Below are 25,480 nucleotides of genomic sequence, written 5' to 3'. Positions count from 1 at the left end.
TAGGAAAAGCTTGTACCATTTTGACAATGTTGCTTAAATGCATTAAAGAAAACTTAATGGATCAAAATATGAGAATTGATTTTGTTTTTTTTGTTTTTTTTACTTGCTATTTGTCTGTTTCTGAGTGAAATATAAAAGGCACTTAAACTGTTCTTACTCTGGCAATTTTCACATTACACCATCCAAGTGTGGCAACAGATCAGACCTGTTATAAAATTTAAATAAATAAAAAAGTCTCAAGAGCTGTCATAATAGCAAAAGCGCATTCATGTACATTTTTGAAGCGGACTACAAAACCAATTCACAAAACTAAAACTAACTTCACCGCACTAATGCAATCAGTTCTTCAATCCTTGGTTTCTCCCAAGATTATTTTTCTCTGTTAACCAACATCTTATGGAGTTTTGTGTTCCTTGCCACAGTCGCCTTCGGCTTGCTCACTGGGGTTCTAAATACAATTATGGTTTAACTGTTATACACAATTTACAATCATATTTAATCAAACTAAATGATCATTCCAAGACTTTATAGATATTACGGTTTCATTTTCTGTTAATGCACGATTTTCTGAAAAGCTGCTTTGAAACTATGTGTTTTGAAAGGTGCTATACAAATAAAAATGGCTTTACTTGACACACACACACACAAAAAATAATAATAATTTGGAGGTAATAAGACACTCCAATCTAGGGCATAACGCCACTTATGCACATCCCAAGCTCAGTGATGTGCTTAAGTGCTTCAAAAGTGCGTAAATGTAAGATTATTGTGGGTGCGCAACATGTAGTTCACGGCATTTAACAGTTTTTTCTTCTGCATCAGTTTATTAAAGCAATCCATTGTTCTGTCAGACACCCCAACATAAAGAATTGGCAACAGACTCTAAATAGTGTCCACAACACCTTACAAATAAACCTGTGTACTATGCATAATAACGGGAACATTGCTTACAGAAGGCAATTTAAAGTCGGAATGCAGTGAATTTGTACAGAAGCAATGATTTAAATAATAAGGACGATTTAAGACGCAACTTTTCAAATTTACTCGCTGACAGTAACTACACGCAATGCAGTGCATGCTGTCGGCACACTTAAAAATTACAAAAAGTGGCATCTTTAATTCAACACTTTAAAATCAACACAGCTAAAAATATTAAACTTACTAGTTTAGACTAGTGGGAGCATCCTGTCCCATTTGTAGAATGTGTGTCTTCCTAGGACAGGGGTCCTCAACGGGGCGGTACCACCCCCCAAGGGGTAATCAAAGGATGTCAGGGGGAGCTGAGAGCAAATTAGTAGAGAGGAGGGCGTTTATCACTCATAATCAAATCTATTATCAAGTTCCTCTTTGTATTAAAACGCTTATCTAGACTTGGAGTATATCAGTTGGTTCTCAGTTATCTGTGTTGGTACGCATTTGTACCACGGTTCATCTTATTTCGAAATCTAACAACGCATCTTAAGTATATGGTTTAGCAGCATCAAATAATGCACCTGTATGGCTCTGTAGATGGATACAGCATAAGCAGGTGCATTTTTACTCGCAGACCAGTATCGAGCTCTTAAACTTGCAGCTCTGCGTGAATCAGTGAGAAGCACGGCGCGAGTAGCGGAAACCATTTAATTTGGCACAGAATTCTACATCACCATCCTTGAATTTACTATAGTAACACTAACTGTACTTTAGGGAGAAATAGATTGATAATAAATATTATCATATCACTACTTCAGCTCTTTTAAATCTGTCATAGGCTACATTAGGGGAGTGAGGGAATATAATGAATTTTTGTTAGAACTTATAGATATTTATATTTTGTATTTATTTTTTTACGTGTTTAGGGTAGGTCTATTGTTTATAATTTTAAAAAGTCCATAGTTTGATGTATAGAAATCATGTTACTGTAACGGCAGAACAGTCAACATAACTTTAATGACATAAATGAACTTAAAGAAACAAACACACGGGGACACACAGCGGCCACGTGTTTTTCTCTCTCTGTCTCTCTCTCTCAAACTGGTGCCTCCGGCTCATCTTTATCTCCCTCCCGGCTGATTAGGACAATTCAGCACCAGGCGTATGTCCTCACAGCCCGGCCATGCCCTCCTCCTCGTCACACTCCTCCACCACCTGATTCAGGTCGGAGAAACCTCCGGCGTGACGTACTTCCGGCCATCCTTCTGCCGGCAGGTCTTCCCCGCCTCTCTGGAGCCCTGGGAGAAACGAGGGGAGGGAGAGGGGAGAGGGAAAGAGCGAAGGAGAGGGACAGAGAGAGAGGAGAGAGAGAGAAAAACTCGCTCGCCGGTCCCCGGACACACCGTCGCCTGGTCCTCAGCCACTCCTCCGTCCTCTGGCGGACAACAGCCGCTCCTCCCCTGGCAGACGGCAGTGGTTCCTCCAACTCCCAGCGGCCGGCAGCGACGACTCCGTCCGTTGGCGGACGGCAGCGGCGAGGACTCCACGACAGCTCATCCCTACTCCTTCCCAGATTTCGGCACCTTTTTTCGGCATCATGATGGGCAAGGAGGCGGCGGGAACCGGCAGAACGGTCAACATAACTTTAATGACATAAATTAACTTAAAGAAACATAAACACATGGACACACACACACAGCGTGTATCTCTCTCTCTCTCTCTCTCTCTCGAACTGGCGCCTCCGGCTCATCTTTATCCCCCCCGGCTGATTAGGACAATTCAGCTCACGGCCCAGCCACGCCCTCCTCCTCGTGACAGTTACATCTAACCATGGTAGTGAAGAAGATCCATGCTTCCATGTGCTTGCTTGTTACAAATACCTTTGTTAAAACTATAAAAAATAAATAATTAATGAATAAAATAAAATGTTCAAAAGGGCAAATGCAAAATACACTACTTTTTTTTTTAAGATGAAATAGAAATGTGTAAATCCTAAAAAATAGGCACAAATATTTTTGTGTAAGAAAAAAATAACTGGTTTCGAGCAAATTAAGCAAATAACACAAATATTTAATTTTGTGTTTTATGTTTATACCGCGTTCAAATGATGTCACATGGGGGGGGGGGGGGGGGTGTTGGGCAGGAGGGCGTTCATCAAAAAAAGGTTGAGAACCACTGTTCTAGGACTTCTGCCAAACAGCTGATTTAAGTTGCTTTTTTGATGGAAATGAGTCTGGTATATCGAATTCCTCTGTTATATTTTGGAATTCATGTGTTTAAGCTTCAGTTTCACATGAATTGAAAGTTCATGTTCAGTTCGTGACACCTGGCCATTAAAGCACCACGCGGCCACCATCCGTAACCACAGCAACAGCTCCAGTACCCACATTTAGGCTTACAAAATCTTACGAAAAATTATTTTATATTATATATTTATACATTAAATATAATATTTTTGCCATGTGCAAATAAAGCATTTCACGGTTAAATTAACCGTGATATTTTATTCGTGGTTAATAGTAAAACCGTATAATCGCGTCATCCCTAATCAAGATTACATGTAATCCGTTACTACCCAGGGCTGCATTTCCCAAAAGCATCGCAAACTTAAGTTGCTTACAATATTTTTGGGAAAAGCAGCCCAGTACTGCTGATAAAAAAATAAATAAAAAAAACATATTCCAAAAATCTGACAATGCAAGAAAACCACGTTTACATGACATTTGTAGTCATTGGGCTATTCTCTGTTTTTGACATCAAAACATAAACTTAAACCTAAAATAAACTTAAAACTTAACTCGATAAAGGAATGACTGTACACATTGTCGGCTTACTAAGCATAATCGCTGTAATATCGTGCATGTAAACGTGCTCATTGAGTTCTTCAGAAAATACGAACATTTAATTAACTACATTTTGCCCTTCATTTCTCACCTAAAAACATGCAAAATTAACTTTCAAAGTCACATTTCACCTTTGCAAACCTTAACTGTACATATAACATCAATCAAGTTCAAGCAATTACATATATACTTGAAAATGTGAAACCGTGAAATGACATCACTCAAGAGCGCCTTATCAGCACAATGGCATTATATTGAATGCATCCAACTCTGTGAGAATAAAAACATCAGTATCCTGACAGAGACAGGACATCTTACCACGGCTCGGGCGGTGATCCAGCAGGGTACGGCAGTCCAGTGCCAGCCTCCGGGGTGCAACAGGTTCAAGGACAGCCATTGGCATAAGAATACCAGCTTTCACACTCACAAACAACTCTTAAATTCACAAAAATATCACGACTTAGGCTATCTAGCTAAAGCCACAGAATATAATTACTACTGAACTGATGAATATATTTAAAGAGCAGCCTGATCTTTTGTAACTCACATAATCCGCCAATTTGCTAAACTGTGAAATACAGACTTCAAAAACAGAATAAAATAAAAAAAAAAAAAATAAAACAGTAAACTGACTGGTTGCAATCCAATACAATATTGAGACCTGAAATTTTCAGAACCAATACCGAATATACAGTATGCTTCAGAAAGCCAAATGAAACAAATGAGAAATAAAAATCCTCTGTAAAGCCCTCTCACTCTTGATTTGTCTTTCAGGTTTGAATTCCTCTCCTTTTAAAGTTAATCCCAGGTCTTTTGCAGTGTTCTGAATGTTCAGATCAGTTCATGGCATCCCTTCAGCTCTGGGTAAATTCCTGTGTCCTGTCTCACACTGTCACTGACATTCCCTCCTCAAGCCAAACTCCCACACTCTCTTTCTCTCTGGAGTTACCGAGACAATGACGGAGAAGGAATAGTGGAACTCATTGTGTTAGTTAGTGAGATGTTTATAAATGAGAGAGAGCGAGAGAGAGAGAAAGAGCGAGCGAGAAGCAAGATGACCAAATGCAAGAGCTGTCCTTATCCGTACAAACAGGACTATAAGTAACAGGGCCTAAAAGCTCTACTAAAACTTTGAAGGCCAGTTTCTTGGACACAGATAAACCCATGTGGTGTTTTACCATTGAAAATCCTTCTCATTCTGGGAAACTGGCCATTAAGACTTCCATCAGCTCAAAGACACTGATGTAGAATATTAAACACAAATTCATAACCTACTCTGCATGCCAACCAGCTAATGGGGAAAAAAACTCAACTGAATAAAGCTGCAGATTTTTTTTTCGTGCAGAACCTCTCCAACAGCACAGCCAAACCAGTGTTAACTGTAGTAACTCACAACGGTGGAATTGGCTACCGTTTACAAGGGCAGCATACATTCATTTATATAATACTTTTATTATGGGATTCAAAAATGTATATTCAAGGACATTTCAAGCATAAGTAGGCCTATATTGTTTCTACTTCACAATGCACTGGAATCCATGATCACTGCAGCTCCTACCTGTCATGATGTATTCCACCGCCAGATGTTGCTCTTGCACTTAACCGGCTACTCAGCAGTACCGCCGTCTAGCGGTCCAAAGCTGGACTTCAGTCCAACAAGGACGCTCTTTTCCTGTCACTCAAAGCAGGAAATCCGCAGGATGATGTGAGGCCTACCGCCAGAACGCAGTTGTGAGATGCAAAACACACAAACAGCAACACTAGGTCAATGCTAACATTTATATTTAAAATGAAACAAATGCGTGTGCTTTTTCTGTATTTTATGATATCAGTCAGGTTTTTAACAGAGAAATGTAGTTTTTCTTGACGTTTTCCTGTCAGGTTATTCGAGTTGCTGTGAACGATGTCCAACCAAAGCCACTCATGTAAACATTTTAGTAAATAATTCTGCATTAACAGCGTTTTTTTTGTTTTGTTTTGTTTTGTTTGTTTTTTCGGGGTTTTTTTTTTTTCGTTTTGTTAATTTCGAGACTTACTGACTCATTTTTAAATAAATAGAAGAACATCTTGAGAAATAAACTATCAACAATAATGTCTAGACAGGGTGTGTAATATTTACAGAAAACACCCTTCTTTTTGGAAAATGCTCGTCTGACATATAAACACTATCAAAACTATATTGAACATTTAATTGATCGTTATTATTCCCTCACCTCTTGTTTTCAGCTGCATAGTCTGATAAGAAATAAAGCTCCTCTTCTGTGAGTGAGCTAAAATATAAACATGATAACTCTTCACTCACTGCTGTTCATGTGAATGATTACACACATTCACTCACACACACTCACATTTTCACTCGCGCACGCACACACACACACACTCACATTCTCACTCGCGCGCGCACACACACACACTCACATTCTCACTCGCGCACACACACACACACTCACATTCTCACTCGCTCTCACGCACGCGCACTCACACTCACACACACAATCAAGACACACTCACTTATTTCCTCTGAAATCTGAACTTTACAGCACAGAGGCAGATGAATTCGTCATGCAGTGAAGTGTTGAAGTGTTTTTATATAATGTATAAAATATAATAAGAAGATGAATAAAATCAAAATACAGTATATATTTCTACAAACAATAACGAAACAACAATATATTATTTTGTATTAATATATTTATTATTATTATTATTATCATCATCATCATCATCATCATTAGTAGTAGTAGTAATATGAATATTAATATGATTTAATGTCATTTATGTTAACTTCTAAATTATTGTGTGAAATAATCATCATCATCATCATCATCATCATTTTTTAATTAATCCACTTAACATTTTGCTTTGAACATCAGTTTTAAAGACCTGGACAACAATTTGAGGAATCAGAATCATTTTAATAATAATAATAATATTAATCATCATAATCTCTCACACACACGCACGCACACACTCTCACATTCACGCACTCTCACACACTGATGAAACCATCAGACGACATTTGTCGCTTCAGCTCTTCCTCTGCACTTTTAATATTCTCTTCCAACTCCACGAGTTCACGTGCTTTGGATTATTTTGGAAAATTAGGAATATTGTATGATCCAGCCCCTAAGAACCGCCTTAAGTGCCTCCCTTAGCCACGCCCACAGAGGATACTGAGGACCAGTTGGTCTCCATATAAACATTGATTTCAGTCTTTAACATTTGTTGGAAATCAGGATTTTGCAAAAGGGATACATTAAAGTGGCAACTATATGATTTATTTTTCTCTGTATGTGGCATCACCTCTAAACTCACCAGGGCATGAACTGAGACTAAGATATTTCCAATTAAGCAGTCGACAACAGATGAAATGAGGGATTTAGATATAATAAAAAAAATCTATTCTAGAATAAATCTTATGAACTGATGAAAAAAAATGTATAGTCCCTACCAGATGGGTTCAAAAGTCAGCAAATATCTGCAAGACCAAGATTTTTCACATTCTGTGAAGCGTCAATGTTGCTCTAGGGGGCTTACACACTTTTGCTTCACTATGATCAAGGACTGAGTCCATCAAAAGATTAAAGTCTCCTCCCAATATTATATCATGAGGGGTGCCAGCGGTTTGCAACATCCCTTCAAGATCTATAAAAAAGCCCTGATCATCAGCATTAGGTGCGTAAATATTAGCCAAAATCAACCTTTGCCCCGAATGTCTGCTTAAACAATAATGACTCTTCCTATTTTATCTTTAATCTGTTTGAGAAATTTGAAATGTAGATGTTTATTTATTAGTATAATGACTCCCCTGCTCTTACTTGAGCCAGCACTAAAAAAAACATGCCCACCCCATATCTTCCCAAATTTTTCAGCTTCCTGCGAGGAGAGATGTGTTTCTTGAAGAAACACTATATCATATTGTTTACACTTAAGAAAAGAAATAAACTTTCTTCTTTTTATGGGGTGCCCCAACCCATTCACATTCCATGTGGAGAGAGATAATCCACTCATATTAACAACTGACATATTGATATAATAAAAATTTAATAATTGTGTGTCAAAAGCAAGATTATACAGACCACATTCCCCATTAATGCAACAATCAAACCCCGAACTTCCCCATGAACAAAACAAACAGAAAAAAGAAAAACATGCGCATTAACCCCACGCACGACAGCGCCAACCACCGTCAATCCCTTTAAACTCAAAAGGTCCATGTACGCATGCGAGAACCCCCACGACAAATTTGCTGTCGGATTGTTCAAGTCTGCACAAATGCATAAGTCTGCACAAGTCTGCATCTGCGCAAATTTTGTGAGGCAAAATTACAAATCAGAAAATACTTTGTAAAACATACCCCAGCCAACAGGCAGAATAAACACAAAGAACATGTAGATTCATTCACAGAACTGTCTTGAAGGTGTGTTCCTCCACAAAACAAACTCCAGCTGATATACAGTGCATCCGGAAAGTATTCACAGCGCTTCACTTTTTCCACATTTTGTTATGTTACAGCCTTATTCCAAAATGGATTAATTTAATTATTTTCCTCAAAATTCTACAAACAATACCCCATAATGACAACATGAAAGAAGTTTGTTTGAAATCTTTGCAAATTTATTAAAAATAAAAAACGAAAAAAATCACATGTACATAAGTATTCACAGCCTTTGCCATGACACTCAAAATTGAGCTCAGGTGCATCCTGTTTCCACTGATCATCTTTGAGATGTTTCTACAACTTGATTGGAGCCCACCTGTGGTAAATTCAGTTGATTGGACATGATTTGGAAAGGCACACACCTGTCTATATAAGGTCCCACAGTTAACAGTGCATGTCAGAGCACAAACCAAGCCATGAAGTCCAAGGAATTGTCTGTAGACCTCCGAGACAGGATTGTATCGAGGCACAGATCTGGGGAAGGGTACAGAAAAATTTCTGCAGTATTGAAGGTCCCAATGAGCATAGTGGCCTCCATCATCCATAAATGGAAGAAGTTTGGAACCACCAGGACTCTTCCTAGAGCTGGCCGCCTGGCCAAACTGAGTGATCGGGGGAGAAGGGCCTTAGTCAGGGAGGTGACCAAGAACCCGATGGTCACTCTGACAGAGCTCCAGTGTTTCTCTGTGGAAAGAGGAGAACCTTCCAGAAGAACAACCATCTCTGCAGCACTCCACCAATCAGGCCTGTATGGTAGAGTGGCCAGACGGAAACCACTCCTCAGTAAAAGGCACATGACAGCCCACCAAAAGGCACCTGAAGGACTCTCAGACCATGAGAAACAAAGATTGAACTCTTTGGCCTGAATAGCAAGCGTCATGTCTGGAGGAAACCAGGCACCGCTCATCACCTGGCCAATACCATCCCTACAGCGAAGCATGGTGGTGGCAGCATCATGCTGTGGGGATGTTTTTCAGTGGCAGGAACTGGTAGACTAGTCAGGATCGAGGGAAAGATGAATGCAGCAATGTACAGAGACATCCTTGATGAAAACCTGCTCCAGAGCGCTCTGGACCTCAGACTGGGGCGAAGGTTCATCTTCCAACAGGACAACGACCCTAAGCACACAGCCAAGATAACAAAGGAGTGGCTCTGGGACAACTCTGTGAATGTCCTTGAGTGGCCCAGCCAGAGCCCAGACTTGAACCCGATTGAACATCTCTGGAGAGATCTGAAAATGGCTGTGGACCGACGCTCCCCATCCAACCTGATGGAGCTTGAGAGGTCCTGCAAAAAAGAATGGGAGAAACTGCCCAAAAATAGGTGTGCCAAGCTTGTAGCATCATACTCAAAAAGACTTGAGGCTGTAATTGATGCCAAAGGTGCTTCAACAAAGTATTGAGCAAAGGCTGTGAATACTTATGTACATGCTCCAATCAAGTTGCAGAAACATCTCAAAGATGATCAGTGGAAACAGGATGCACCTGAGCTCAATTTTGAGTGTCATGGCAAAGGCTGTGAATACTTATGTACATGTGATTTTTTTCGTTTTTTATTTTTTATAAATTTGCAAAGATTTCAAACAAACGTATTTCATGTTGTCAATATGGGGTATTGCTTGTAGAATTTTGAGGAAAATAATGAATTTAATCCATTTTAGAATAAGGCTGTATCATAACAAAATATGGAAAAAGTGAAGCGCTGTGAATACTTTCCGGATGCACTGTAAAGCCGTTCAGTTTCCTCGGACAGACAGACAAGTGTTCAGTGAGCCAGCTGTTCTGAGTGCAGCAGATGACGTAATCATTCTAATGTCCCTTAAAAATACTCCACAAAAACAAACTCCAGCCAACAGGAGGCGTAAGCACAAAGAACGATCAGATTCATCCACAGCTGACCCAAAGTAGTATTATTCAACAAAACAAACTCCAGCCGCTAGGCGGAGACAGCACATAAAGAAACAAAACAGGCATCCCGGTTCCTCGGATGATCAAGTGTGTATTGAGCGAGTCAAATTCACTCGGAGGCTGCTTAAAAAAAAAAACACCATGACTTACTCAGTCCGTCAACTTTATAAAAGACGTCCTTGATGTGAGCATGGAGATATTTTGTGGTCATCCATAGCGTCCACTCTCAATCTATCCAGGAACTTCAGTGTAAAAGCGATCTTCCATCAATGCAAAAGTTTCTTGGAGTGTCATGCCACAAAACAAACTCCAGCTACCAGGCGGAGCCAACGCAAAAAGAAACAAAAAATGGCACCCAACTTCCCCAGACCGCCGAGACACTGAACAGCAAGTCAGTCCACTCACATAAGACATTCCCAATGGTTTACTCACCCATAGTTGAGTTGTATGAAGGCCAGTGCCTTTTTGGGGCATAAAAATACTTTGCTGCCGTCCTTGGTGTCTATTCTCAGTTTGGCCGGAAACATCAGTGCAAAAGCGATCTTCCGTTGATGTAAGAGTTTCTTACATTCCTTGAACCGATCGCGTTTCTCTATTGTCAAATTCGCAAAATCCGGTAACAAGAAAATATTGTGGTTCTTCCAAGAAAGATTTCCTTTGCTCCTCGCCTGGCACAACACAAGATCTTTATCAGATGATCTCAGAAATTTGCCCAGAATTGATCGGCCCAGTTTCTCTCAGCAGATCTGTGAGCAGGGACTCTGTGAGCTTGCTCGATTTCCAGTTTATGGCCTGTTATGTTGAGCAGACTCGGGAAGAGCTCGTCCAGGAATTTCACCATATCTCTGCCCTCTTCATGCTCAGGAATTCCAACAATTCGAATATTGTTCCTTCGATTCCTATTTTCAAGATCTTCCAGGTTTTCCAAAATAAATTCCAAGTCTGTTTCGGACACGGGCGGATTAGCGGATAATTCCCTTTCTGATGATTCCATATAATCGATTAATCTCTCAACATCTGTCACTCTTGTGACCAGCTCAGAGAATTTTGTCTCCATCGCTGTAATCGATCGACGTATTACAGCGAGATCCTCCAAGTCAGCAACAACCTTCGTCAGCATCACCAAGATGTTGGACAGTTGACACTGGATTTCATCTCCCTACGTGCTGTCCAAATCGAGTCCCCGGCTTGCAGGGCTGCCAGAGGCCTCAGCTTGAACACGTAAGTGTCTTTTAATGTCTCCAAAGTCTGAGGATTTTGACTTCTTTGCCATGTTTACCTCAAAGAGCAAATATGTAACTGGGTGTATCAAATCTCACCAGTTATAACATGAAATTAATCAAAAAACCAGCAAAGTGCGCAGAGCTAGCCGCTCACATGTCTGCTTCTCAAATGGAGTCACGTGACCGTCAAGTACAAGTGATCTTAACCAAACTTGTGATAATTCTCTACACATCCATTAAATAAATAAACTAATTATATTAAATAGGCAAAACTACCATAGCCAGCTATAACTTAAACTGACTTTTTGCTGCTGAGAGACATAAGGTTTCCAAAGAATTTGCCCTGGCAGGGAGCCAGTTTAAGGATGATACATAGAGCTAATACTCCCCTTTACCTTAAATCCCCCTCACCCTGTTAAACTGCACTGCTGCCTGTCTGTCAGTCTGTCTTCTTTCTACTGTATATGTCCATAGCAAACCACACTTGCTTTAAGTCTGTATAACATTTTTGTCATTTTAATGTTTTTCCATTAAAATTACAAAAATGTTATACAGACTTAAAGCAAGTGGAGTGTATTCACACTTGTAGTTCAGTTCTCTTGGTCCTCTTGGTCCGGACCAAAAAAGTGTGTTCACACTTGGTAGGTTTGGTTCAATTAAAACGAACTCTGGTGCGATTGCTCTGTTAGTGCGGTTCATTTGAACAAGTGTGAACGCTGTCATCCGAACCTTGGTGCGCACCAAACAAGCAGACCGAGACCGCCTGAATAGTGGGTCTCGGTCCGCTTCCAAACGAACTCCGGTGCAGTTCGATTGATATATGAATGCAACATGGACCAAAGACATCTAAACAGACCGAAAACAGGAAGTAATTTGCCTAATACTAACCTCAATCATACCTGGTTCTTCTCATCATAGGAGCTATGTTGCCCATTACAGTTTGGTACAGGCATTGGAACCGCCTTCAGCCATCCTTGCAGCATATCTTTGTTTGTGTGTGCAACTGAGGAATTCCTGGTGCTGTTTTGACTCCTTTACACATTTTATTAGCTCTTTGTTTGTTCTCAGCTGGTAAAAATACCGCCATATATACATATATAAATATAACAAGCGCATTTAGCCCAGCAGCCAGCATTTTGGATGTTCAGCAAGTTCCGTCACAAAATATATGTCATAAAAGCTGTCCAATCAGGTTGTGACTTTTTCCTGAAGCCTCTTGTTTTGTATCGTTAGGTTCGGTGTTAAAAATGCCACGTGTGAACGCTAAGCGAACCAGGACTAAATGTATCATTTTCTTTTTTGGTCCGGACCAAGAGGACGAAGAGAACCGAACTACAAGTGTGAACACACCCTAAGTGTATGCTATTTATTATATTTAACAAAGCAATACATGTGAATTATCTGTAAAATCTTGTAAAATTTATTTTTTGTAAGAAAAGTTTATGAATCACATTATAATTTACAGTCAAAAGTGGTAAAAAGGCGTTCCCAGTAGTTCCTGTGTAACACACAATCACATTACGTTTAATTACATTTTATTTAAATAGTTATGTTTCTTCTTATTTTTGTTATGCACATTGGGGTGTTTTACTGTAAGTTACACTTTATGTTGTTTAGTTCATGTTTATTGTATTATTTTAGTGTCACGTGTGCTGGTGTTTTGTCTTTGTATTGTTAACACTGTCTATATTGTATGTAGGGTCCCTCTGATAGTCGACCAAAGGTTAGTGGATGAGAAGAGTCTTGGTTGACAAAGTTTTGATTGGTCGGTTGGTCAGGAAAAAAAAAAAAAAAAACTCTGCAGGAAACCCACGAACACCGGTATTAGCGCTGGTTGGACGCTAGGTGGCAATATCTAATTACATCAGCAACCCCTAGGCTGAGGGATCGGTGAATATTCTTGCTTTAGTGATTTTGCATTGAAAATTAAATTAATTTATTTAAAAAATGAAAAACTGAAATCAAATACATTTCTAAATTCAAATTGCACTCCAAACGAAACAAAAAACCAATTAAAATAATGAAGTGATAAAAGAATCATATATATATATATATATATATATATATATATATATATATATATATATATATATATATATACACCTTTCAATTTACCGTAATGCAAGTATCTGTCTTAACATCATGGCAGAAAATTACTTGCAAAATGAAGACATAAAAACAATTATAAATGTACAAATAATAATTATAATGATGATAATAATCACTGAAATATAAATCATGGTTCAAGGTGAACATGTTTTTGTATTATTTTATATTTTAATCACAGATGTATAGGCTGCAGAGTTGCGCTCACAGTGAACTGCTCTGTGGAGATAAAGCAAACTCAAAGCACCTCCTGAGCTGAGATGTCTGAGGTCATTTGCAGCACTTATAGATGATACTGTTCTTGCAAAAAGACAGAAACAAAGAGTGAGAACCTTTTAGATGCATGTGTTCCACGAGACTGCACGCCTCCATTTCAGCGTGTTCATAGATGGTTTTTCTGTCATCTGGTCTTAATAATATAATAAAGTGTGTTTCTTCAAGTGCGTGTCTGTGTGTCTACGGGCAACTTATTTGTAGTATTAATTTGATAATAATAATAATTGAATACATTAATGGGAAAATAAGCCAAATGTTGTCTTGACATCGTCAAAGGCATCAGTTATTGGCGATCACTCACCATCGTCGATCCCCGAGATCATCGTCTGTCGGCACAACCCTAATGTGCATTTCTCCCTATAAATTAACAAAATGTTCAGATAGTCTCCTTGCTGGTTTTTCCGACACATTCAGAATCATTACCGCTTTTGCCGGTGTTACTGCAGCTCGCTGCGTGCATGCGTGCACTTGTAAAATTTATATTTTAAAGGCTCATTATTACAGTTTAGTATTTCTCTGTAATGTAGAACAGTGTTAGCAATGTTACTTATTTTCTTTCTCAGCCCTGGAACTCAAACCATTTTCTGATGCCCCCCCCAGTATATTCAAGTAATTCAATTAATATCGTAAACGTGCGACTAGTCAACTAATGGCTTAAATTAACTCCTACTAGTCGACTAGGAAAATCTTTGTTTCGGGGGCAGCCCTGATTGTATGTGTTCTTTGGACATGGTTCCTAGAAAGGTCACTTTTTATCAACTTTACATCATAATGTGGCCTCTTTATTTCACCACAATTTGTTTTATTTTAGTAATCGGTATTTAAAAATAGAAAGCAGATTGTTTTTGTTTTTTTCAAGTTGGGACAGTATTTACCATTACATCATTTAACAATATGGTTATGAACAGTTAAACGATCATAACAAATAGCCAACCAAGGACAAGTGTTCCAAAATTCCATTACATACCTTGAAAAAAATGACGTAGTTTTTCTAAGTTTTCTAAATTTTAAATGGTATAAACGTACGTAAAATTTACATCATGACATAATATTGATTAAAGCGAGTGAGTAAATTTAACTTAAACACTTCAGTTAATGTAGTTACTTTTACTTACAAATCTGATGTGCATGGCATTCCACAGAAAGGCTTGATGCATACTATGTAGTCTATTAGACAACATCACCTTAAATTACTAGCAATAGAAACAAGATACAGAGCTACGCACACAGACCTCAACACTCGGTGCACAAAACACAATGACAACATGAACGGGTAATTTTTGAGTAGAAAATTAACTTTTGACTTCACAAAACAAGAAGTTACCAAACAAATTCAACAATAAAAATGGTATAAATAAACTGGAAAACAGTGAAACCATGCAAGCTCATTCATTATTCAAGCCGGTGCATGCTGGGAACACCAGCTTCGAAAAGTTACGTAAAATGTACTTATTCTATTCGCCTGTGAAATGTACTTAAATTAGCAAATAAATTTGATAGTGTTTTCTACTTTAGGATTGATACATGATGGTGCATTGTTAAGATAACAAACAATCATAAACAGTATTTACTTTGAAGTTTGGCAAGGATCAGAAATAGCAGCATGTTGAAGCTTTAGTCAGGTGCCTGGCTGCACGTATAGGACTCAGGATAGATCTGTTGCTGTTCAAGGAGGGCTGGACTGAATTGTGTGTGTATATTAACTGATTAGTGAGCACTGGGAATCCCATTAGAGCCAAGCTACAGTTGCTAATGCTGATTTAGTCCCTTTAGAGCCCACCACCGACCACAGCAGTGCAAATTCTCATCCTCTCTCAATGTTACCTGCCAACATCGGATTGTGAAAAATATGCGAGGAACGGCAGCCAGTGGAGTTTTTGGTGCCCCCCTAGGGTAAGACGGTGCCCCTGTAGGGAGTAGGTGCACCACGCAGACTTCGTAGTATACGTACAGTTTGCGACAATACCGGTCAGTAATACTACACTGAAGTTGAATAGTACCAAGAAATTATAATTCAGATGGTCCCTTGCCACATCCTTCACAGTTTTAGCAATAAATGCTTTTTTTAATTAATTAATTCAATTTTTAGAATGCCCAATTCCAACTACTTAGTAGGTCCTCGTGGTGGCGCGGTTACTCACCTCAATCCGGGTGGCGGAGGACAAGTCTCAGTTGCCTCCACTTCTGAGTCTGTCAGTCCGTGCTTCTTATCACGTGGCTCGTGGTGCATGACACCGCGGAGACTCACAGCATGTGGAGGCTCATGCTACTCTCCACGATCCATGCACAACTTACCACGTGCCACATTGAGAGCGAGAACCACTTAATTGCGACCACAAGGAGGTTACCCCATGTGACTCTACCCTCCCTAGCAACTGGGCCAATTTGGTTGCTTAGGAGACCTGGCTGGAGTCACTCAGCACACCCTGGATTCAAACTCGCGACTCCAGGGGTGGTAGTCAGTGTCAATTCTCACTGAGCTACCCAGGCCCCTTGCAATAAATGCTTTTTGAGTTATTAATAATAAAAAGTGCATATCCTTCCTTAAATGCTGAGAACTTTTCTGAATCATGACTTATAAAAAAATATTTTCTTTGATTATTTATCTTCTTAAGTTTTTTTTTTATTTACTTTATTTTATTTATTTATTTTTATTTGTCCTTCACCTTTACTTCTTGTCTTTATGACTCAGTGATTATATTTATAAATTGCTGGATCTTATTGAACATTTACACTACCGTTCAAAAGTTTAGGGTCACTTACTCATTCTTTATTTTTTTATATTTTTTTTTCACATTTTAGAATAATAGTAAAGTCATCAAAACTATGGAATAACATGAATGGAACTATGGGAATTATGTTGTGACTAAAAAAATCCAAAATAAATCAAAACTGTGTTATATTTTAGAATCCTCCACAGTATTAGCACATTTCAGCACAATGTGCAGACTTTTCAGATGACCCCTTACCCACCGTATAAAAATGCCCAACTTATATCAATGTTAAATTAACGATCTGGAACGATTTCGCCGTGACACCATCTGACCAGCTTACGGGACAAATCGTGTCCCATATTGATTGATACGGGATGCATCATTTCATATTTAAATAAGGGATGATCCCGTATGAATGAAGTGTGGATGCAGAAAATCGTGAGTTTATCAGGAGAAATTGTAAATCAGGAGTACAGCAGGAAGAGGATGGAAAGAAAACCCGGTAAAATCGGGAGTGTTGGCAGGTATGCTCTCAATAATGAAGCTGCTTGGCCGTGTAGCATCAAATATACTCCTCACTTTTCATAACTATTTCACTATCACTTCCATGGATTTATTTTCAAAGATTTAAACCATGGCTTTGTAACTGTAATAACAATGACAGTTCTCTTACCCATAGTGTCCATATGTTCAACATTTTAAATAGGTCTTAAACAAAACACTATTTATCCGTCTGACGGCTGCGAAACATACAGCATGTCTTAATTTCCTCTTCTGGGGCTTCATTAAGGCCTCGATATACTTCCTACGAAATCGAAGAACAAACGGGTGTAACGTAATTTAGAACAAAATCTAGCTAAAAAGAAGGTGTTTTTGCGTTAGTTTTGGTGGTTCGTAACAGCTCGCTGGGGCGAACTTTTAGGAAAAATTCTTATTGGCTGCTAAACACCTTACTGCCATTGGTCCACGTTATCGGTAGGTGTGACCTTGAGCTCCGCCTACCTTGAGGCCGATGGCTAATTTTGTTTACGTTATTTAGTGAGTCAAAATCAGTCAACATGAACACATTGATGTGCAGAGTTATTAGCGAGCTGGTGCAGATGAATCTGTACGATCGTTCGCTTAGAGACATTTTCCAAGATCAAGTCATGTGATTTTATTTTTTTATTTTTTAGTCTACTAAAGGAATTAAATCTTCTCAAATACTATCAAATGCTCATTCACTCATGTGCCATCTGCAGCAAAAGCCATTCACAAATCTGTCTAAAGTAAGATATGCCTCTATCATCGTTTTATCAGAATGTAACCGGTGCATATTACGGCCTCGTGTAGCATGTGAGCGCAATAGCGTCATGAATTCATAATGTAAACAAGGCAAATGAAACAGTTTATACTGCAGATATATTACTTTAATCGCTGAGTGGTTAAAACAGCTTCTTTTACTGACCTCATGTGAATTCTACTCAGAATGAGGCATGAAGTCATTGATAACACATTGGTTAAGGTTTTACATGTAGCGTCCTTATATTTAAATGTACTTCTAAATGCCTCCCACAGCGGTGTGGCGGGTGACTGAATGTTCGGAAACAGTATACAGTTGCTTGGCTGTTTAGAACTTCTTTTTAGCCCTGAACGAAGAAGAACTTCTACGGAAGTATATCGAGACCACTCATGTTGCTTGCGTGGTTTGTTATGGACTGCAACCTCAAATCAGACAAATCTGGATGCATAATCCTTGTGGACAAGTAAATGTGCAAAAAATAAATAAATCCCATAGTCTTACATTCAAGTATAGGGACTCAATCCATAGTGTCCAGAATATCATAAATACTTGGGGTTGGGCTATTTTAAGTCAGTAAGCAACCACCCCGAACATCCTAGCCTAGCAAATGCATAGCAATTTGCAATAAGCTAAAAACACTCAGAAAACTTCTGCAACCACTAACAACACCATAGCATTCTGGTGGCAGTTTTTGCACACTTAAATAATGAAAGGTTCAGGATTATTGCTACAGCCAGCCTCTTCATTTATGCATGAATTGTAATTATATATTTTTTTTTCACATTTCTTTAGGAATCAACAAGAAAACCAAAGAGCATGTACCTTTGCTGTACCATGTTTTTTGGACACATACCATGTAAATACATGAACGTGGTATATACTGAATGTACTATTTATATTTCGGAATATGCTGAACTGGTAGATTATGCACTGTAAAAATTTGTAAATGCCATGGTATTATCATACGAAATCATCACTGTACAATTTATTGTAATGATTACGCTAGTTGGCTTTGGATTTTAGTTTGCATTGATTGGTATTGGCTGATTTTGTATTAGGGTATCTAAGGACTTTTCTCTCATCAGGTCACTGTCTAAGGTCTTGCGCATTGTGCACAATTAGTAAATTCAGTCTCAAGCACTTTATCCAGCTTATAGTCAACATTACCTCATCCTACTGACCTGCCCAGCTCAGTTCAGTCAATCCCTTACTTTTTTTTGGGGGGGGGGGCTCCTTTGCCCAGCTTCTATTTAATTTTTTCTAAATATAAATTTAATGCCAGTGATCATTACTTTTTATAGTTTTCATATATACATTTTTATGGGAGATTGCAAGAAGTAAATGTCTCCTGACAGAAATCTCTCAGGAGAGTTGTTCAGGTAATACGGAAGTACTGTATATCGAGGCCACTCATGTTGCTTGCGTGGTCTCACACCGTTTGTTACGGACATGAATGCAACCTCAAATCAGACAAATCTAGATGCACATTCCTTCATGTGTACAATAAAATGTGCAAAAAGAAAAACCCATAAATGTCTCCTGACAGAAATCTCTCAGGAGAGTTGTTCAGGTAATACGGGGCCATGGAGAGCTCAAATCATCTATAGTCTGCATCATGTGACATCAGTGATGGATACTTTGAGTAGCCAGGGCATCAGTGCTGAGTAAGTAATCCTATTTGGGCAACTTGAGCTTCCATCTCCCTGCCGAGCAATCTGTTGATCGCTTCTCGGCTCAGTGAATCAGAAAAACACATTCTTCTCACTCATGAAATGAATGTACTTTTACCAAGGTGGAATCTAGATTGCTGATATATTTGTTTTCCTCTTTTTTCTTGCAATTTGAGAAGAGTGCTGTGATCACATTATGTAGGATGCAGAGAATCAAGAGAAAGACTCCTTGATGGAACTGAACTGGATTTCTCTAAGAGCAGCAGAATGTGCACAAACGTGCTGGGAATTTTGTTATCTTACAGGTAAGCTGATTATATATATGTTTAATTCTATTATGTTATAGTGCTAAGTATGTGAAATGCTCCTCTTCAAAAAAAAAAAAAAAAAAAAAAAAAAATATATATATATATATATATATATATATATATATATATATATATATATATATATAAATCTTTTTAGTTTATTCACAGCAGACAACAATGTTCCTAATGTGTATGTTTCAATATTTTACAGATAGTAGTTTATTAATGTAAATATAATGACTGCATAAAAATGTATTCAAGTATTTTCGTAGTATTTCCAAATTGATTGTGTCGTTTTTGAGATCACACATCAGACAGTATAGTTATTTATCACACTGTACTGTATGGTAATGATTGGATAAAAGATCTATTACATTGACAGACTATGTTTACTGTTGCTAATGCAATCTGTAAACTCATCTACGCCTTCTGCGGAAGAGCTGGTTTATATTGGTATTGTAGGTGTGGGTTGGGTTTTGTACGGTGGGAAAAAGCCACACAGAACTGGATTGTTTATAGCAGCTAAAAGTATTATGGAACTCAGTGCTAAATCTGGCAGCCTGTTTCAGGGCACATAATGACACCACAGGTCAACTTAAACAGATCTGTCTTATGGTGTCAACAATGCAATGAAATGTCCCATTATAGGCATTATAAATAACATGTTAGCATATAGAAAGTAAAAGAGTAAATAAATAAAAAAACTACAGTAAATTTTAAAAGACTGGGCAAATTCAGTATAGCATGTACAGATTCTTTCTTATATATATATATATATATATATATATATATATATATATATATATATATATAAAGTAAATTACTATATATAAATTGATATATATATATATATATATATATATATATATATATATATATATATATATATATATATATATATATACACACACACACAGTATATATAGTAGTAATTTACTTATACACAGTATATATATAGTAGTAATTTACTTAGTATCTATCTATTTATATTTATGTATATATATATAAGTAAATTACTCCATTGTAAAATACAGACCACAAAAATACAGAAAAAATAAGCATTTACATGGAAATAGATTTACGAACTAAGATTTATACAATAAAAATTATCTGTTCTTGTACAGCAATTTATAGTGGCCCCAGATTTGTAAGGCATAATTGACTATGGACCGTTGAATTGTTGAAAAATAATGCACACCCGAGGTGCATTATATTTTAATAATTCAACGGGCCGAAGTCATTTATTCCGCTTATACCACGGTTACCACACCTTAAGACATCGTTCAGGGTTTTATCTCAAGACATTTTCTGTTTTTTCGTCCCTAAAACGCTCTTATGAGTAGAACTACTTTCTTTCACCACAGATTCAGCGTCCAACTTCAATACAGCTCAAGCCATCGTTGCTAATTCGAAAATGAGAACTAGCAACTGAAGCTTGCGCTGCTTTACATGAGGACTGGAGTAATAAGGTAGTGTGTTTGCGCATGTGTGTGTGAGTTTCTATTTGAGGGATCGAAAGAGAGAAACTCAGAAAATGAGAGAGATCACTTCTGGGATTACCTTTTTTGTTGCAGCTCTCGTCAGAAGTAACATCGCTTCAAAATGCCAAGATGTGTGTCGCTATATTCCCGTTATAAACCTTAACAACTTTTTTTTCATCCCCACTGAGATGCAGGAGTGCGCTGACATGACGACTCTGTTTTTCTCTCACGAGTATGTTTGGTTTTAAGTGTGTGCGTTACGCATATAATGTGTGTCCACGAGTGTGGGAGTGTGTGTGTGAGAGGGGGAGCATGAGGGTTTTTCACACAGATATTTCAGATAATATAGAAACTGTTGATTAAGTGTATCTAGCTTTGATACAGGTCAAGCCTTCGTTGCTAATTCTAAAACGTCATTTTAGAACTAGCAACAAAGGTTGTGCTGATTTTCTCTCTCTCTGTGTGAGTGTGTGTGTCAGAATCAAGCATTCAACAGACCCGTGTTATGTACCACGGGTCTGTTAAATGCTTGATTCTGATTGGTTGATGGATGTTCTAAGGTGTGTAATTATTTTTCCAGTAAACGCATGGCTATGAAGTAGTTCCAGGTCTTGACCGCATAACGGTTCCATATCACCTCGCCAAATTATTTCAGTTATTTCAAAGAGCCCTACAGGCTACCACAACAAAATAACCAGTTAAAGCAAAGACATTGCTTAAAGTAAATTGGTTAAGAACGTCAAACAATGTCTGAAATATCCTACATTTATTTCAATTTCGGTTAAAAAACTGTCGCTCTCACTCGTCTCCTCTGCACTTACACACGCTCACACACACACACATACGCACATACACACGCACACACACACACACACACACACACCGAGACTCGAGTCTTGACCAACAAATAGAGCCGCACCCCCGTGACTTGATCAATACAACAATTTCTATTATCCGAAATAACTTTTAATGTATCAATGTATTTCGCCCAAATCAGCCTCCAGGGTTGGGAAGTAATAGTATACATGTAACGGGATTACGTATTTAAAATACAAAATATAAGTAACTGTATTCCACTACAGTTACAATTTAAATAATTGGTAATTAGAATACAGTTACATTCAAAAAGTATTTTGATTACTGAGGAGATTACTTTGCATTTTATTGTCATTTGTTTCATTTAATATTTTTTCCTTTCAGATGGAAAACATTTCTACATATAAATGATGTGATCCAAAGTGCATTTGAACAGCGGTGAAACACTTTCTAATGATGTGTTACATTCATACGAGCAGACAGAGAAGTACATTTGAAGTAAGTTTGGAGCAGAAGAAATAGAAATAAACCTTGTGTAAATTGTCAGCTTTACGCTAAGATAAAATGCTATTTCTAGCCATTTTACATGCACATTACCAGGCACGATCATATTTTTTTATCAAGAAAATTCACGTTGGATCATAATTTATTTTTTCTAATAAGACCTTTGATATTAGGGCAAAAATCGTATTCTTGATAATAATTATTTTATTGTTTTCCTGTAAAAATATCTTTAAATACTTAAAACAAGATCAATTTGATTGATCTTGTTTTAGAAACAACACTGCATAAGATATTTAGGTTTTTCAGAGAATGTATTTTTAACATGTGTATTTTGTCTTACTGTACTGGCAGAGTTTTTATAGTCAAAACAAGTGAAAAAATCTACCAGTGCTGAAGAAGTAATCCAAAGTATTTAGAATACGTTACTGACCTTGAGTAATCTAATGGAATATGTTACAAATTACATTTTACAGCATGTATTCTGTAATCTGTTGTGGAATACATTTCAAAAGTAACCCTCCCAACCCTGTCAGCCTCACATAGCTATAGTGGGAAGCTCCGCGCTAGTGTCAGTATCAGTAAATATTCTTTTTGCACAAGATATTAAAACTTGTTTTCAGTGAATATAACTTGAATTAAATGTATTTTTCTTCTTTTTTGTATTAAGCATAAATGTTATTTTGATTCTTGAATGTATGATTCACTCTTATGGACTTATGAGTCCTCAGGACGACTTCTAAGTTGTTGTGGATTTAGGAGCTACCTTAAAGGGATAGTTCACCTAAAAATTTAAATTCTCTCATCATTTACTCACCCTCATGATGTCCCAGGTGTGTATGAATTTCTTTCTTCAGCAGAACACATTTGAAGAAAATTAGAAAAATATCTTAGCTCAGTTGGTCCTTAAAATGCAAGTGAATGGTGATCAGATTTTAAGCTCCAAAAATCACAGTCAGCATAAACGTCATCCATACGGCTCCAGCGGTTAAAATAATGTCTTCTAAAGCGATACGATCACTTTTGGTGTGGAAAAAAAAGGCATACACACCTGGGATATCATGAGGGTGAGTAAATGATGAGAGAATTTTCATTTTTGGGTGAACTAACCCTGTAACTCAAATATTTATGGCAGTTTTTTTTGCTTTTTTTTGCAGTGTAATGTGATGAATTAGACATGTGGTTACTCTGCTGGAAGAACTATGTCAACTTAAGGCTGAAGCTTATTGTATTAGCAAACTATTTTTAATATTTCTGCAGTTCATAGATACTGCAGAAAGAGGAAGAGGATGTGGTAGAATGCTGTTCTGAAAAATAGCCTAATAAACTTTATACGTTCACAAAAAGTTGGTTATAAGTAATTGCAGAAATGGTTAAGAAAAATACATATATCGTTTAATGCCACATGAAACTACCACTTGGTTTTATATTTTGTTTATATTTTTCTAATTCAATAATACCCATACATATTATGTGTAGCTGGAGTGTCCAAATACAGTACTTTCTGGGGCCATTGGCCATATTCATGAGCACAATGCTTTAGGATATCAGTTGCCGAGTAATAGCATACATACAAAGATGTGTAATTTCTCTGCTTTCAGATGGAGATGACCCTTATGGCCCATCTAAACTCCTCACCAGAAGGGAGATTCACTGAGTCCCTATTTCATAGATGATAGTGACAAGACAAGTCTCTGGCTAGCATGGTAACGTTCAGTGATGTGACTGACATCCACAAGATGCAGCCTCCAACCTGCATTCCTACTCCAATGTCACCAGGCTTGCGGCGCAAGCAGCTGCTGTGGCAGAACGCTGTCAAACACATCATCAGCCAGCGAGAGCTGAGGGAGCAAGTCGGCGTGGAGCCAGCCCGGAAGATTTATGTCACTGATGACTATATCGAGGAAATCAACCAACAGATACGCAGCAAAGCATCACGAGGCATGACCAAACGCCGTTCCTCAGCAGCGAGAGTTCATCCATCCTTTTTTGGAGAACGTAGCAGCTCCTCGACTTTGCAGAACGGAACAGCTACACACTATATTAGTGATGCCGACTTTTTTGCTCACTGGGGCCACACCATCCATGGGGTGTATGTGCCAACATTGAGACACACCTTTAAATCGCGAGACCTTGAGAAACTCTACCAGCGCCATTCCTCACACACTAGAAGAACCTCTTTAGTTGTCACTAACATCATAGATGCAGCTTCCAAACTGCACCTACTTTTGCTCTACCTGGCCTTGGCTCCAGAGGGTTCAGACACACTGTTGGGCTGGTTCACAGGGTTCTTCATGGCCTGTGCAGTTGCCCTGTGTGTTTTGGTACTCACCTGTAAACGCTCACATTCACCAAAATGGTTGCGTTATGCTGGCATGGCTAGCTGGCTGTCACAGACTGCTCAGGTATTGGGTGGACTGGCATACGGGTTGGAGAGAGACCAATCCTGGTATGTTCTGTTTACTTTATTTGCCACATACACTCTGCTGCCACTGCCACTGCTCTGGGCCATTGGAGCTGGCACACTAACCTCCACACTGCACCTAATTGCAGAGACTATACGCCACTTCAGTGAAGTGGGACTACTGAGAAAGGTAGAGATGATATGAATGGTTGGATGGAAGAATGGATGGGTCAATGATGGAGTGCATGGTAATGGATGGATTGATGGATGAACGAGTACATGATGATGATTGGATGGATAAATGGGTAGATTTGTCTTTCACCTGTTTTCACCTCATGTTGGCTGAAAACACTGAGCAAGGCCCATTACATCTATTTGTTTTTTGGGCTCCTATATACATATATGTAACATAATTTCTCAAACACTTTGACTTCACAGCCTTCCATACCATTCCAAATGTATCACCCAATTGTAGTTTTCTCAGCCTTCAAGTAAACCCCCTTCAGTATGTCTCAGCTCACCCAAGAGGATATAATGTCTGTTTGGTTATAGTCCTTCCAGTTACATCTATTGCCTTTACTTCTTGTATCAGTCCC

At 38.2% G+C, this 25,480-nt stretch overlaps 2 protein-coding genes across 8 annotated transcripts in view; one reads left to right on the top strand and one right to left on the bottom strand.

Annotated features, from left to right (window-relative positions):
• Positions 1-6,400, bottom strand: part of efr3bb (EFR3 homolog Bb (S. cerevisiae)) — a 53,175-nt gene extending 46,775 nt beyond the window's left edge. Inside the window, exons 1-3 of one of the 4 annotated variants that reach the window (XM_051654421.1) lie at positions 5,969-6,400; positions 5,314-5,467; positions 4,074-4,190 (exon numbers count right to left, since the gene is read on the bottom strand). In XM_051654421.1, the coding sequence (XP_051510381.1) occupies positions 4,074-4,190; positions 5,314-5,320 (124 nt within the window). In that variant the 5' untranslated portion in view covers positions 5,321-5,467; positions 5,969-6,400. Of the gene's footprint in view, positions 1-1,962; positions 2,496-4,073; positions 4,191-5,313; positions 5,468-5,968 lie in introns of all 4 variants that reach the window. The other 3 variants (XM_051654425.1, XM_051654426.1, XM_051654423.1) reach the window with 3 other exon arrangements.
• LOC127415639 (adenylate cyclase type 8-like) overlaps positions 5,464-25,480 on the top strand; it is a 38,030-nt gene continuing 18,013 nt past the window's right edge. Inside the window, exons 1-6 of one of the 4 annotated variants that reach the window (XM_051654413.1) lie at positions 5,464-5,519; positions 18,497-18,560; positions 19,554-19,679; positions 21,047-21,151; positions 22,364-22,477; positions 24,082-25,074. In XM_051654413.1, coding sequence (XP_051510373.1) covers positions 24,184-25,074 — 891 coding nt within the window. In that variant the 5' untranslated portion in view covers positions 5,464-5,519; positions 18,497-18,560; positions 19,554-19,679; ... (1 more) ...; positions 22,364-22,477; positions 24,082-24,183. Of the gene's footprint in view, positions 5,520-9,939; positions 11,325-13,647; positions 19,680-21,046; positions 21,152-22,363; positions 22,478-24,081; positions 25,075-25,480 lie in introns of those variants that run through there. The other 3 variants (XM_051654414.1, XM_051654411.1, XM_051654412.1) reach the window with 3 other exon arrangements.

Source organism: Myxocyprinus asiaticus, chromosome 25, assembly GCF_019703515.2.
Source record: "Myxocyprinus asiaticus isolate MX2 ecotype Aquarium Trade chromosome 25, UBuf_Myxa_2, whole genome shotgun sequence".
Taxonomy (NCBI): Eukaryota; Metazoa; Chordata; class Actinopteri; order Cypriniformes; family Catostomidae; genus Myxocyprinus; species Myxocyprinus asiaticus.
This window is presented reverse-complemented; position numbering and strand designations above follow the sequence as displayed.